This window comes from Barbus barbus (assembly GCF_936440315.1).
Source record: "Barbus barbus genome assembly, chromosome: 22".
Classification (NCBI taxonomy): domain Eukaryota; kingdom Metazoa; phylum Chordata; class Actinopteri; order Cypriniformes; family Cyprinidae; genus Barbus; species Barbus barbus.
Genome location: NC_136750.1, coordinates 2,780,907 through 2,794,479, shown reverse-complemented (window position 1 = coordinate 2,794,479; position 13,573 = coordinate 2,780,907). Strand labels below are relative to the sequence as shown.

General features: G+C 36.4%; 1 protein-coding gene across 4 annotated transcripts in view; it reads right to left on the bottom strand.

Annotated features, from left to right (window-relative positions):
* Positions 1 to 10,500: 10,500 nt before the first annotated feature.
* LOC306888007 (kin of IRRE-like protein 3) overlaps positions 10,501 to 13,573 on the bottom strand; it is a gene marked incomplete at both ends in the record, with an annotated part of 196,252 nt that continues 193,179 nt past the window's right edge. For all 4 annotated transcript variants that reach the window (XM_079446096.1, XM_079446095.1, XM_079446097.1 and 1 more), the window contains one exon: positions 10,501 to 10,968. In XM_079446096.1, the coding sequence (XP_079302222.1) occupies positions 10,501 to 10,968 (468 nt within the window). The remainder of the gene's footprint in view (positions 10,969 to 13,573) is intronic.

The window sequence follows — 13,573 nt, the reverse complement described above, 5'->3', positions numbered from 1 at the left end:
AATTTGAGAAATGTACAAGCAATTTTAGTTTGTGCTAATATTTTCTCACATGTCAACTGCATCACAATTTCCTTTTTTTATGTATTTTAGATTATTTTAATCATATTACCTTCAGTCCTATAAGTTATTAACAATAGTGCTCTCTCAATTCATTCTTAATCATATCTAGCATTAATAAATAAAGTAATTATTAAGAAACATTTATTTTTAAATATTTGACAGGACACATTATTTTATTTCTGTCTGAAGATGGTACATATGTCTAGCAGTTATAGAGGAATAAATGAAGAACATATTTAACCAATTAATCCAAAATAATTGATTTGTGCATACATTCTTACGTGATAAGTTGACTTAAGTTAATCACTCCAAAAAGTGATAAGTTGACTTAACTTAAAAAAAAAAAAATGGAGGAAACCCCTTGCCTTAAAATTATCAAGTAAATTATAATTAAAAAAATTAAGTTAAGTGAAATGTCAGGTTCACTTAACATATTTTTTTAAATTATTATTTACTTAATAATTAAGGCAACGGGTTTCCTCGTCACTGTAAAAAGTGATAAGTTGACTTAACTTAAAAAAAAAAAAAATTGAGGAAACCTGTTGCCTTGATTAATGATTAAGTAAATAAGTAAATACTATTTGTAAATAAGTAAACCCCTTGCCTTAATATTATTAAGTAAATAATAGTTAAAAAAATAAGTTAAGTGAACTTGACAATTCACTTAACGCATGTTTTTATTATTATTATTTACTTAATAATTTTAAGGCAAGGGGTTTCCTCATCACTGTAAAAAAGTGATAAGTTGAGTTAACTTAAAACAATTGAGGAAACCCGTTGCCTTAAAATTATCAAGTAAATAATAATTAAAAAAATTAAGTTAAGTGAATTGTCAAGTATTTTTTTAAATTATTATTTACTTAATAATTTTAAGGCAAGGGGTTTCCTCATCACTGTAAAAAGTGATAAGTTGACAACTTATTTTTTAAAATTATTATTTACTTGATAATTTTAAGGCTACGGGTTTCCTCAATTGTTTTAAGTTAACTCAACTTATCACTTTTTACAGTGATGAGGAAACCCCTTGCCTTAAAATTATTAAGTAAATAATAATAATAAAAAAATATGTTAAGTGAATTGTCAAGTTCACTTAACTTATTTTTTTAACTATTATTTACTTAATCATTTTAAGGCAACAGGTTTCCTCAATTTTTTTTTAAGTTAAATCAACGTATCACTTTAGTTAAGTTATTCAGTTCTTTATCCTGTTTTGTCTCTGTAAGACTTAAGTGCTGGACAAGCCACACATTAATTTAAATACATTTTTCTGTTCTAAAAATAGCTTTTTTTACCTTCAAAAAGAAAGTATTGCTTTAATTTAGAGTTCTAATTTCAGATGTCAAGGACAATGTGTTATTATGTTCTTGAAAATGTCTTGTGAATCAATTTGGCAATGGATCACTGGCAGAATGGAACCTCCAAACTCAATTAAAGCAAAACAATTACGATCATGATGTATCATAACATCATAATGCTTGTCTGTGGTTCCAGGGCCAGTGGAGGATTATTGCAGAAGGAATTAAGGTTCATGAGAGTTTGCATTGCTCTTTTCCTTTGTCACCTATCTAAATTAGACAAACATGGGCAGGTTATTAACAGTCTAATGTTGGAAGCTAATGTTTGATCAATCACGCTGTCTATAGTGTGAGTTAAGTCAACATTACCGAAGCAAACAAGAGAAAACCTTAAACTAAGGAAAGGTCATCAGATCAATAATCCATTTAAGATGCTCTGTTGGATTCCGACGGCCGACCGCCAGCAATCAAGAGGGAGGGATTTATCTGTTCCCAACATTTAATACTCAGTCCTGAGGATGCTTGACTAAAACATTCGATTTTCACTGCCCCCTTAAAACCAAGACCCATTGTGGAAAGAAAAGTGATTTAGAAATCATGTTCCGTTTCATACCATGCTGTTGCCTGTTTTAACTCTGAACTGGATGGAGTTGTGAAGGAAGACAACCGTTGCATTTCTAAATGCTGGAAAAACTGCTGATTCTTTTCCAAGCGGCTGACAATGGAGGCACTAAATTACCTCTATTGTGTGCAGTTTTTCAGGAGGAGTCCTAATCTAAAATTCACATATTACCAAAACAGATGTTTAGCATCGTCAAGCTTTTGCTGAAACAGCTGTGTTTGAATAAATGACAGTGAATGAGAGTGTTTAATGGCTGTTTGTTTCAGAAACATGATCTTAGTGAAACATTGTTAAAGATGGTGCACATCTTGTTTTCTTTCCCCTCTTTCAGCTTAATGTGAATAGACAACTAAACCATATATTGGTTGACATAATATGGCCCTATAGTGGTATTAAAACATTATGCAACACTGACTCAAGCATTAGTGTGAGTTTGGGGCAGTACTGTCTTTTTGGCCAAATAATGGCAGACCGACAATTTGGGAAATTCCATTTGTGGTGCTAGCTCACTGAAAAGTAAAATACTTCACTTCAAACACTGGTTTTTCATTGCTTGTGGAATTGTTCTGTAGTTGTGTGACTGAAAAATGTTACCGAACAAAGACAGCTTTGGCTGAAATTCAAATCAGTAATAAATTGCACTCATTTATTATTAGCCAAGAACAAGTGATAAAACATGCAGCGACTTCTTATATTCTGATGTGAACATGAACAAACCTCTCATATTCTGGGCCTTGAGGGAAACAGCCTGCAGATAATTCTCCAATAGTGTGTTATAGACATAGATTTCTGCTGCTAATGTGTGCCTTTTGACAAATTAAATTTGAAATCCTATTATGAGCAAACACAATTTTCAGCAGAGGGGTGGGAGAAAGAAACAAAGGCATCCTCTCGTATTTGCTCATTTGGATAACTGAAGGTTTTCTCACCTCTTTAACCTGTTAACGTTTACCAGAGCGACAGCGCACTGAAGCGTTTTTTGAATGCATCTTGGGTGCATTTACACCTGCCTTTTAATGTAGTCATCAGCTATCTGATTGTGAAGTGTAAAGAGATCCTGCATGTTTATATATTGTTTTTTCCACACACAAGAACAGAAACTAAATTGAATACATCTCTAAAAAAAACAGATATATGTGGGTTGCATTTGTACTAGGAAACCAATACCTGAGATAAAGTTCTCCTGGTGTTTCCAAAAAAATAACTATTTAGTGCTTGGCGCAATTTACATCATCTCTGCACTGCAAAGGAAGGTATATTGTCTTATTAAAAGGCTCATGCACTTTCAGACTCACAGAAATGCAAACAGAGGTACTTGTAAATGTATTACATGCAAGATTATATCAGTAACTGTAATCTGGTTACAATAATTTCAGAACATTCACAATCATTAATTGTAACATCTCCATCCCCAAAACCTTATCAGGTCAAATAACTGTTTTCTGGAAATAAATGACTCTAAATCCATTTCATATAAAATCAATAAGATCTACTTCAAGTACTTTTCTCATCTGTATTATGCTAATGAACCGTCTTCTGAAAGCATTTTAAACCCATAACTGCTGGTTGCATTTCTCAGCCAAGCCCGTATTAACCATCACCCCAGTCAACGGGATCAGCAGAGAGTAAAACTACAGCAGATTAATTTGTCCATCTGTCCAAATACTAACCAGGCTACACAACAAAATCGGAATCACAGCCAAAATCTGGACATTAATGTTGACAGTGATGCAGAGAGATTTAGGAAGCATTGTAATGCATGAACCATTTAAAATAATAGTTCATAAAAAAAAAAAAAAAAAAAAAAAAATTCTGAGAATTCACTCTCAGGCCATTAGAGATGTAAATAATTATATTTCTTAATGGGAAGGGATTTGGCGAAAGGTTGCATTTAATGAGTGCCATCAAAATGAAAGTCCAAACAGCTGATAAAAACAAGTAATCCACACCACTCCCATCCAACAATTAATGTCTTGTGAAGTGAAAAGATGTGCGTCTGTTACAAACAAATACATATTAAGATGTTTTTAACGTAAAACTGTTCTCCAGTGAAAAATGTCATCTCATCTGAATCAGGAGAGAAATCTGCTCACATTGAGCAAGTGGAAACAATCCAAAATAGTTCTAAACAAATATATTGGTGTATTTTGATGTGAAAGGACAGCAGGGGATGGACTTTCTCACTGGAGGAAGCGTTATTACCATAGATTACACTTCAAATTAAAAATACCTACTTATGAATTAATTTCCTACAATCTACGTAACTTTTTACTTCACAAGACATTAATTAATGGACTGGAATGTTGTGGATGACTTGTGGATTATTGCATGCTCATCAGCTGTTTGGACTCTCATTCTGACGGCACCCATTCACTGTAGAGGATTCATTGATGAGCAAGTGATGGAATGCGACACTCAAAAATGCTGGGTTCAGCTGTTGGGTCATTTTATAGCGTTGTTTTTAATATATATATATATATTTATACCCAGGCGTTGAGTAGTTTTTCTGTAACTAAGCTGCTGGGTCATTATTAATGCTGGGTTATTTTTGTCTACCCAACCGCTGGGTTGAGCTTGTCTCCATTGAAACAATGCAGCTGCTGAGTTACAGTCAGAGCCAGGCTTTTGCGTCCTACAGGAGAGAGCGGTTCTCAGCGCTGCCGCCGTCGCTGATTTGGTGCGCTCTTTCGGGGGAAATAAAGGTTTGCATTCATTTAATTTCATTTATAAAGTCTTTTATGTGGTGTAAATTATATTATCTTACGCAATGCAACATCAGCTGTGTCAGCAGCGGTCGTTTCGCACGATGGAAACGCCTTTTGCCTTGCATAACATAAATGGATTGTATTCATTATAATACTGATTTTAATTTAATTTGATGTTAAAATATGTCCTCTAATCTCAGTACTGTTTGTTTTTGGGCAGATCTTGGAGTCAGTCAAAGCATCTTTCAGCTATGAGTGAAACTCGAGGCCACAGCCTAAAGTTCGCAGTTCCCCCTGGAACAGCATCCCTTCACCGGCTCAGATTTCAGCGACACACCGGCACAAGAATTAGCACTATTTTGGTAAAAAAACGATTACAGAGAACGGTTGAATAAACTTAAATTAAAATGCTACTTTTAAATGTGCCTTTTTAATTTCTAAAATGCTTGTTAATGAAATATTGTAAACTATGCTGTATTCACCCAAATAAATTTAATTTGTCTTGTATTTTGTCCATGGGTGTTCTTGCTTAATAATACATTTTCATATTTTGATTATTGCCGTTGCTGTTGCTTATAGTAATTATGTGTGTATTTTGTATTTATTTATTTTTTCAGCCCAGTTTAAGCCAGCAATACAATAATTTTATACAATAGATGACTTAAATAAAACATGGTGGGCAAAAATGTTTAACCCAACCATCTGGGGTAAAAATAACCCAGCAATGTGTTCTGTCCAATATTTACCAACTTGGGTTGTTTTTAACCCATCATTTTTTAGAGTGTATACTGTATTCACCCAAATAAATTCAATTTGTCTTGCATTTTGTCCATGTGTTCTTGCTTAATAATAAATGTGCATCTTTTGATTGCTGTTGCTTCTAGTAATTCTGTGTGTGATTTTATATTGTCAGCCCATTTTAAGGCAGCAAAATAATAATGTTTAAACAATAATTGACTTAAATAAAACCTTGCATTTTTAGTGTGTACAATTCTCCAAATCTGTTCTGATGAAGAAACAAACTCATCTATATCACGGTTGGCCTGACGGAGAGTACATTTCATTTCTGGGTGCACAGTTCTTTTAAGGAAGATATATAAAAAATATATCTGTACTAATATCTCTTTCAAAATAACTTGTGACACAATTTTCAGCAATGAATGCACTTAGAAATTAAAATGGCATGGATCGTTTTACTTGTTAAATATAGATTTTCTTTTTCATTTATGTAGAATTAATGAGGCAATTTGATACGCTCACATGAACACGCACACACAAACAGATTGGTTTAAATAAAGACATCAAGCAAAACTCTTTTTGCAATGATTTTCAATTTTCTTTCAGAAATATACAGAGCCAAAGCATCATAAGATCACGGACCATTACAGGTAAAGTACATCTTTTTAATGCTTTTACTGATAGAGAGAGTCACTGCAAGAAAATAGTGGTTGACCTTCTTCCATAACCCCAGTACATTACAGTATAATAACCTCAGAACTGCTGGATTGATTTTCTCGACCTCTGTGCACACACCATGTTTGTTATAGCAGTAGCATGTCACTTAAAGACTAACGAGATCTTGTCTTGTGGAAACAAATTATAAATAAAAATTCTGATGAAGGAAGGGTTCGGGACAGGTAGAAAAGACACAATTTACACAAACCATTTAGAAAGAGCTGCCCATCATTGTACATGATATATTCCACTCTTTTATGTTCTGAACGTTTTACAGAGCACAAATCACCAATGCAATGCGTACAGAAATGATATACAATAATATGCCTATGCAGCCTCGAATGTAACCATCCTCAAACAGAACTGGCTCAGGGATCATCATAATGGAGAGGGCTATATAAAACAGTATCGCCGAGAGAGGGGAATTCATAACGTTTCATCAGCCAGTAGCCCGCCTGGCTGTGCTGAAATGTCAGGGGAGAAATGTAAAAGCCATAAATGTGGTCTGCTGTCTGCAGCTGGCAATGACCCTGGCCTATCACCCAGAGTGGTATTTGTTCATCTGTTTGGTTTGGTTGTAAGTGCATGACCATGCGGTGCCTGAAGCGGGCAAGACTTGCGGTCCAGTGGGAGAAGGGATTGAAACTCACCAGGGCCGGGCGATAAGAAAAGTACACAGGCTACAAAAGAGTACGGAGAGCTACTCAAACAGAACAACAGCCCTAATCCAATATTTGCTTACAGACGCCATGTTCATTCTAGCACATAGCGGCTTCTGTACATGAATGGTGAACTGGTTTTGGGGATTTTTCAGTCTTTTTTCATGTTTTAAAACTTTATCGACAAGTCCATATGGTATAATTTGTTATCGCATATGTTCATGTCAAATAAAAAATATCCATATGGCTGTATTAGCATTGTAAATTAGAAGTTAATGCAGCGGCAGAGGGAATGATACAGTAGCTGCCCTTGATTCGAATTGTGTCAGGAGTAATGGGTAAATATTTTTCATCATTGTCCAGCAATAATTCATTTCAAATGATTAATGCAATTTAAAGCTGAAGTGTGTAATTTATGTGCAACCAGCATCAGAATTGCAAAAATGCTGACTCATTTCAAACAGGTTTTCTTCTTTCGCCATCCTCTAATATTATGCAAACTAACAGATAGCCATGCCCCCAAACTAATGCCATTGTTTGAGCCATTTTTGCTATGTGTGATTTTTTTTACACTGTTTACAAATGGTTTACTTAGAGATGTCTCACTTTATCCTGTACTGCAGTTTAATAAGCATTGGATAAATTCACACTTTGGCTCCTGCATTTAAAACTGATAATACTATGAATTGAGAATTATGTTTTGGCATTTTCCATATTTACAGTGCACCCACAAATATCTTCAATATTGAGCCTATTTCTTGTTATGTTCAGCTTTAAGGTATTTCATCTCCCTCGCAAACAGGCATATCTGATCAATCTCAATAAAAATGATTTCTCCAGTAATCATAAAATGGTCAAAAGGTGTAGAAACCCTGGATCTAAATTCAGTGCACGCTGCGAGCTGGACTGTTGTGTGTTGGAAGATTTCTATAGGTCTGTATATTTTCATTTTAACCTTTCAGGAAACATTTATCAATACAGAAAGACAGACCGAGGTAAGTAACATAAAAATATTAAATAAAAAGTGATCGTTTGTACAATATCAATGGTGTGATTTGCTTTCTGCACTTTATGAATCAAATTGACTAAAGAACAAAGCAAAATAAATGCAAATTTACACAGAGAGAGCATGAGGGATTTATATACAGTATAGTGAGGACTGAGCTGCATTATCAGCGCTGAAACAGGCCTTTTCGTGTTTAAGCCCCACAATGGGCACCAATCAATTTGTAAAATTAGACTCATCCAACAGCACTCATGTATGAAACCCATTGAAATGCCACAAATATAATCATACGTGAAGTGCTTACAGTGTCGACTGACTCAGTGGTGTCACGCCTTGCAGTGTTTCTTGTATTCGGGTTGAAGGGAGGGATTGTCAGGTTTGTACAAATCATAACTCTTCCTCTGGGTCAAAACCAAGATCTTTGCAGTTCAAGACGCCACAGTTCCTCCTCCTTGTTTATATGAGGGATCGCCTCTGGTCATATTTATCTTTATGAGCGAGGAGGAATGGGAGATCATTTAAAGAGGAGATAAAAGAGGAGTGAAGTGTTGGAAGCTTTGATAAGCAAAACACACTGATAGCTTTCACGCCCAATCTGTTTGCGCAGTCACAAGGCAGGACTGGAGGGGTTAGTCAACTAAATGTAGATTCAGAGCAGCATATAACCTGGGAAAACTTTGGCAGTGAAAAAGGTGTCGGTATCACCGGATGTAAGCACAGATGGTACTCATACTGGGATGAGCCTGAACCTTGTTATAGGGGGTCAGTGGCAATTGCATACAATTATGCCACTTAATGTAACGCCACATAGATAATGTCTGTACTCTAGTCTAGCACTAGAAACATGCTGCCATAATTTTGACTTTTTTTTGCCAGTCTGAATATTTCTCTCCAGGATAGCAATAACCAAAGTGCAGAATGAATTGGGAAATAAAGCAGATGATCTAATCAATCAAATGCACCCATTTCTTTTGGCAAAGCATGTGGGTCAGCATCATTGGAACTGTGGCTTAATCTAAAGTCTCTTGCAAAGAGCCCTGGAAGAGTTATACTTTCAGAACAGCTGGAAATATGTCTGTCTGGAGCTACTCTTGTCAAAGGTTTTGTCACTATAATTGGCCTAGTGTCTCTAGATTACAGCTTTTCATACACTACGGCATTGGCTTTTGCGTAGTGTGTCTTTCTGTACACTATACGTAGCTTGATTGCTGTTAGCTTGATTTCAGTACGCTGATTTGGGTTGAAGAGTGGTTCTACTTTACAAATGTCGAGTCTAGAAGTGCTTGAGTTATCAGCCGTGCCGTAAGTTGCAATTTCAGTTCTGTAGACTAAAACATTGGAAGAAAGAAAAATAAAACAGCATACATTTACATTAAGCATGAATGCCCACACTCCATTAAAAAAAATAAAAATTACACAAATTGCTCACTTATAACAGTGAGAGTACTCAATGCTGTACAGTCCAATGGCAGCCACATGAACAGTAGACAGATTCAATCCGGAGCAAAACGTTAACTACTCAGATCTCGATTTACAGTGTTTTCAATGTAAACTAAATTTGTGTTCCGCAAGAAACAAGCAATTTGCAAAGATATCTAGCACATGTGTAACAAGCTCAAGGAGATTTTTATGAATCGAAAGGAAGATTTTTAAGCATCATAATTCGACTTCACACAACAGGACTTGTCTTCCTCTGTCTTTTTAAAATCCAAACATCATTGTTCCCACCATCGGTTCATTATTCACACAAACCCAAATCAACCCTTTTTGGAAATAAGAGTATTTAAAAAAAGTGAAAACCCCTCTTCTTATTACTCTCTATCACAAATGTCGACACACCTTAAATAGTCTTACTCAAGGCAAGCAGACAAGATTACATCATCCTCCTAGTTCCCAGTGCGAGTCCAATGATTTTTTTAAGACCATGTTGTTAAAACTGAATTTTCAGAAAGAGAGAACAACAAAGTACACAAATATATCTTATCTCTGCATGGTAAACCGACAGCTCAGAGCCACATCTCACATTTGTATGTCAGACAAACCTTTGTCAGAAGGGCCAGAATCCAAAGGTTCTGACAGACATAAGTTGTTATATATATATATATATATATATATCATTTGTTTAGCTAGCTGTGGTAGAGGCATTGAGAAGTTTTTCATACAACTTTGACAGTTGTGCTTTAATGTACAGGAGCAACAGAGCATTGTTCTCTATTGAAGCAGAGGAGTGAATGGACTACAGAGGTATGAAGTGTAGCCTTCATCAACTGTCTTCAAAGAGCTCATTTGAGCAACGTTGCTATGCTTTCTTTGAGGAGGTCATTCCGACCTGTTTCCAAGTAACTACAGCAAGGACACTAGTTCTGTTCAAGGTTTTTGAGTCTTTCTACCTTGGCAAGTAACATAACTATGGCACACTGTTGTTTGGAGGAGGCTTTTGGCCCATTTAGGGCATTCGGAAGGGCCAAGACAAGGTTCTGAAACCGGTAAGGCTTTTCAGAGCTGTGAATAAGATCTGGACAAATGAGGAAATCAACATATATCAAAGAAACGTTAAAAGTAAAAGAAGTGTAGGATAAAAACGAAACTGGCGTGCTAGATGTGTTTGAACTGGTCCTGATTCTCATCTGGGGGGGATTCAATCCCCTTTGGCCAATCCCAGCACTGGATTCCTCTGTCTTCTGTCCATCTCCTGCAGTCAGACGTGGGTCTGCATGCGTTTCTGCAGTGGCCGTGTGAGGTCTGAGTTCTGGGACGAAGACTGAGAGTAATGGGACGAGGAGGAGGCCGAGGCCTTGCTGTCCTTGTCGAACTGCACATAGCCATCCTGCTTGCTGTAACTGCTGACGCTGCTGTCGCACTGTGTGTCCAGGAACGAGCTGGAATCGCTCAACGATCCTCGCTGGAATTCTCGCTCGCAAAGCTCGATGGAACTGCTGCCCATGCCCAGCACAAACCGCTGGCTGTAGTCGTACAGGCGGTTGGGTCCGGTACCCAAGGTAGAGTAGATGTTGGTGAAAGACATTCCAGTGGGGACCCGCTGCTTGCCGGTGGTGGCTGTAGCAGGGTCTCTGCGGAGCTCTGTGGTCTGGTTTCCGGCCAGCGTGGTTGGGGTGCCATGATGCTCCTTAAAGGTGTTCACGCTGTAGTATCCATTAGTGGGGTCCTTTGAGAAACAATGCATTAACAAACAATAGCAATGAGCGTAAAGATTTCAACAACGTAACACTAATATCATGACAAAAAATGGAGGTAAAAGGACTTTCACATTGACAGCGAAGCAATTGATACCAGGGTGCAGTTGCATAAACTTGGCCTTCATGTTAAAACCGTGCCTTAAGAACTAGTTTGACTATTTGGTACAGTTAACCAAATGGTAATCAGGCTTACTTAATGTCAATTTCTGTCATGAAACTCTAGATGGCACAGGCTGGTGGGTCGTTAACACAAACGAATGATATTAACAGCGTTAAATACTTGGCACAAGCTGATTGGTTCATGTTGCATACGTGGTCAATGAGCTTGCTGCTTTACATTTAAATGGTTGATTAGCATTCACTAGAGCTTTGTGCGGTGCACTTTCAGAGTTACTCTGAAACCTTACACCTTCCCCAGCTCCACCTGTATAAATCTGTGATGGGTTATTATATATGCTATTTGTGTAACCGGCCACTGAAGAAATACATTTGAAAGAGTTGCCAATATCTGAACCATTGGCCATGAGCTCATTGTTAGACAAATAAGCATCAAAGCAATGCAGTGTCTTCCAATTGGAGTACATGGATCTGCTGCCATGAAGTTGAATTGGAATGACTACTAGAAACCAAATGCACAAAGATTTCGTAACCTCCAGCAATTCAGTCAATGTCAGTGTAAACACCCCTTTAGTCGGTTATAATGCATTTTTAAAGCTTTTAAACTCAAACAAACAGCATCTGAAAATTTTGGAGACTCCATAGTATGTCAGCTTTTGGAAATGCAATCTCAATGGTACTTGCTTTGCTGTCAAATAATAAAAGTCTTAATATGATTACACTTTGACCTACTTAGACAGGACTAGATGACCATGAGGAGGTTAGCTTAATTTGTATTTCATAATTTTGAGATTTTATCTAATTGTAATTTAATAGTTATGGGCTATTCACATGCAACCTTGGCTAAAACTATTGCAAATTATCTATTATATTTGACTAACTATCTGGTTTCCTTTGACAAATGTAAACCTGTATAGATAGCAATGTTTTGATTGCAGTATTATTATTTCTATTTCTATTTAAAAGCATTGCAATCTAGTCCTTTTTGTTTTGCCACCACTTCTGTTTTGAAGCATTAATAAAGGCAAGAATCATGCAAATGCAAAACAGAGGTAAGAAAATGAGTCAAAGACAATCTTTAGCAGTAACCTCAAAATATAATTATAGGATAAATAAGCAGAACCTTGATACACAATCTGATTGTTAGTCTGTACTTTTCAGCTTTAATTGGACTTCAGAATCAAGAATTTTTAAATCCATCACATAAATAAATATTCAAAGCTAAGAAACTCGATACCATGGCTGCTGTCATTGTTGTGGTGCTATATCAGCACAGTTGCTAAGAAGCAAAACAGGCGCTACGATGTGGACGTGGATGCCATTTTGAGCGGGCGCGCAGGCCATATCCTACGGGGGAGAGACGATAATCACCGTTAGGTGACTTCTCTATGACAACGCGAGAGAGGCGTTGTCAGGCACGGTTTTATCAGGCGACATGGATTGTGTGCACTCCATATCTGTACAGAGCTGTCCCTGTCCACACTGCTCATTTTACACACTCATCTACATGTAGGGAGGGAATCAGTCCCACAGGGAGCAGGTAGAGCAGACCGTGAAACAGATTTTAAGAACACACTGAGATAAACACAAACGAGAGAATAAAAGCTACGCTGCCTCTGTCAAGAACTGCAACTGCTGTCTGCTTAACCATGGGATCATAGGTTAATCGAATTATTAATTACGATAGTTATTCTTTAAGCTCACACTAAAGTTAGCTAAATTAGTATCTGAACACTTAAAATGCTCAATGATCAGTGCAAATGTGTAAAGGCTAATTATAATTGCTAATAAGGCTTTAATTAATTTTGTTAAAATGAAAAGGGTTTCTGCTGAACAAAAAAATAAATATCCATCTTCTAAGCAACTTCCTGCCATAAACAACAAACACTCATTATAAAATCTTAACAGAACATGTATTTGTTAATGCATAAGTGCTGGAAATTAAAACAAATGCTTTTTCAATTTAAAAACCTTATTTTAGTAAATTCCTTATTACACTGTTGTCAAAGACTAATGCATAAGTACATTGCATGGGCAAGCCAGTTAATTACAATATATTTGGGATGACATAATCAATTAGGTATGTGTAATAGTGTTATTTTTAAAGCACTTAACACATTCCTTCAGTTTCACATTAAAACTTCTTCATTTTGTGATGTGTGATTTCTAAAGCGTTAGTGTCTCTGCAAAGGCAGCAGTTCACACACACACACACACACACACACATCAGACCCCTAACAGAGCTCTTGTTTGAGTAACTGACTGAGAAAAAACTTGTTTTATTCATAAGTCAAGCCTAGATTGGGTGTTTAACAAAGGTAAAATATAATCATCAAATGTGTCGACAAATTTAATTATCATTGCAGCTCCAACGAGTATGAAATATTAGTTATGAGAGAATAATGCTATTTGCGCATGAACAAGGAGATCATCGTATTTATTTGATTTATCTATTTT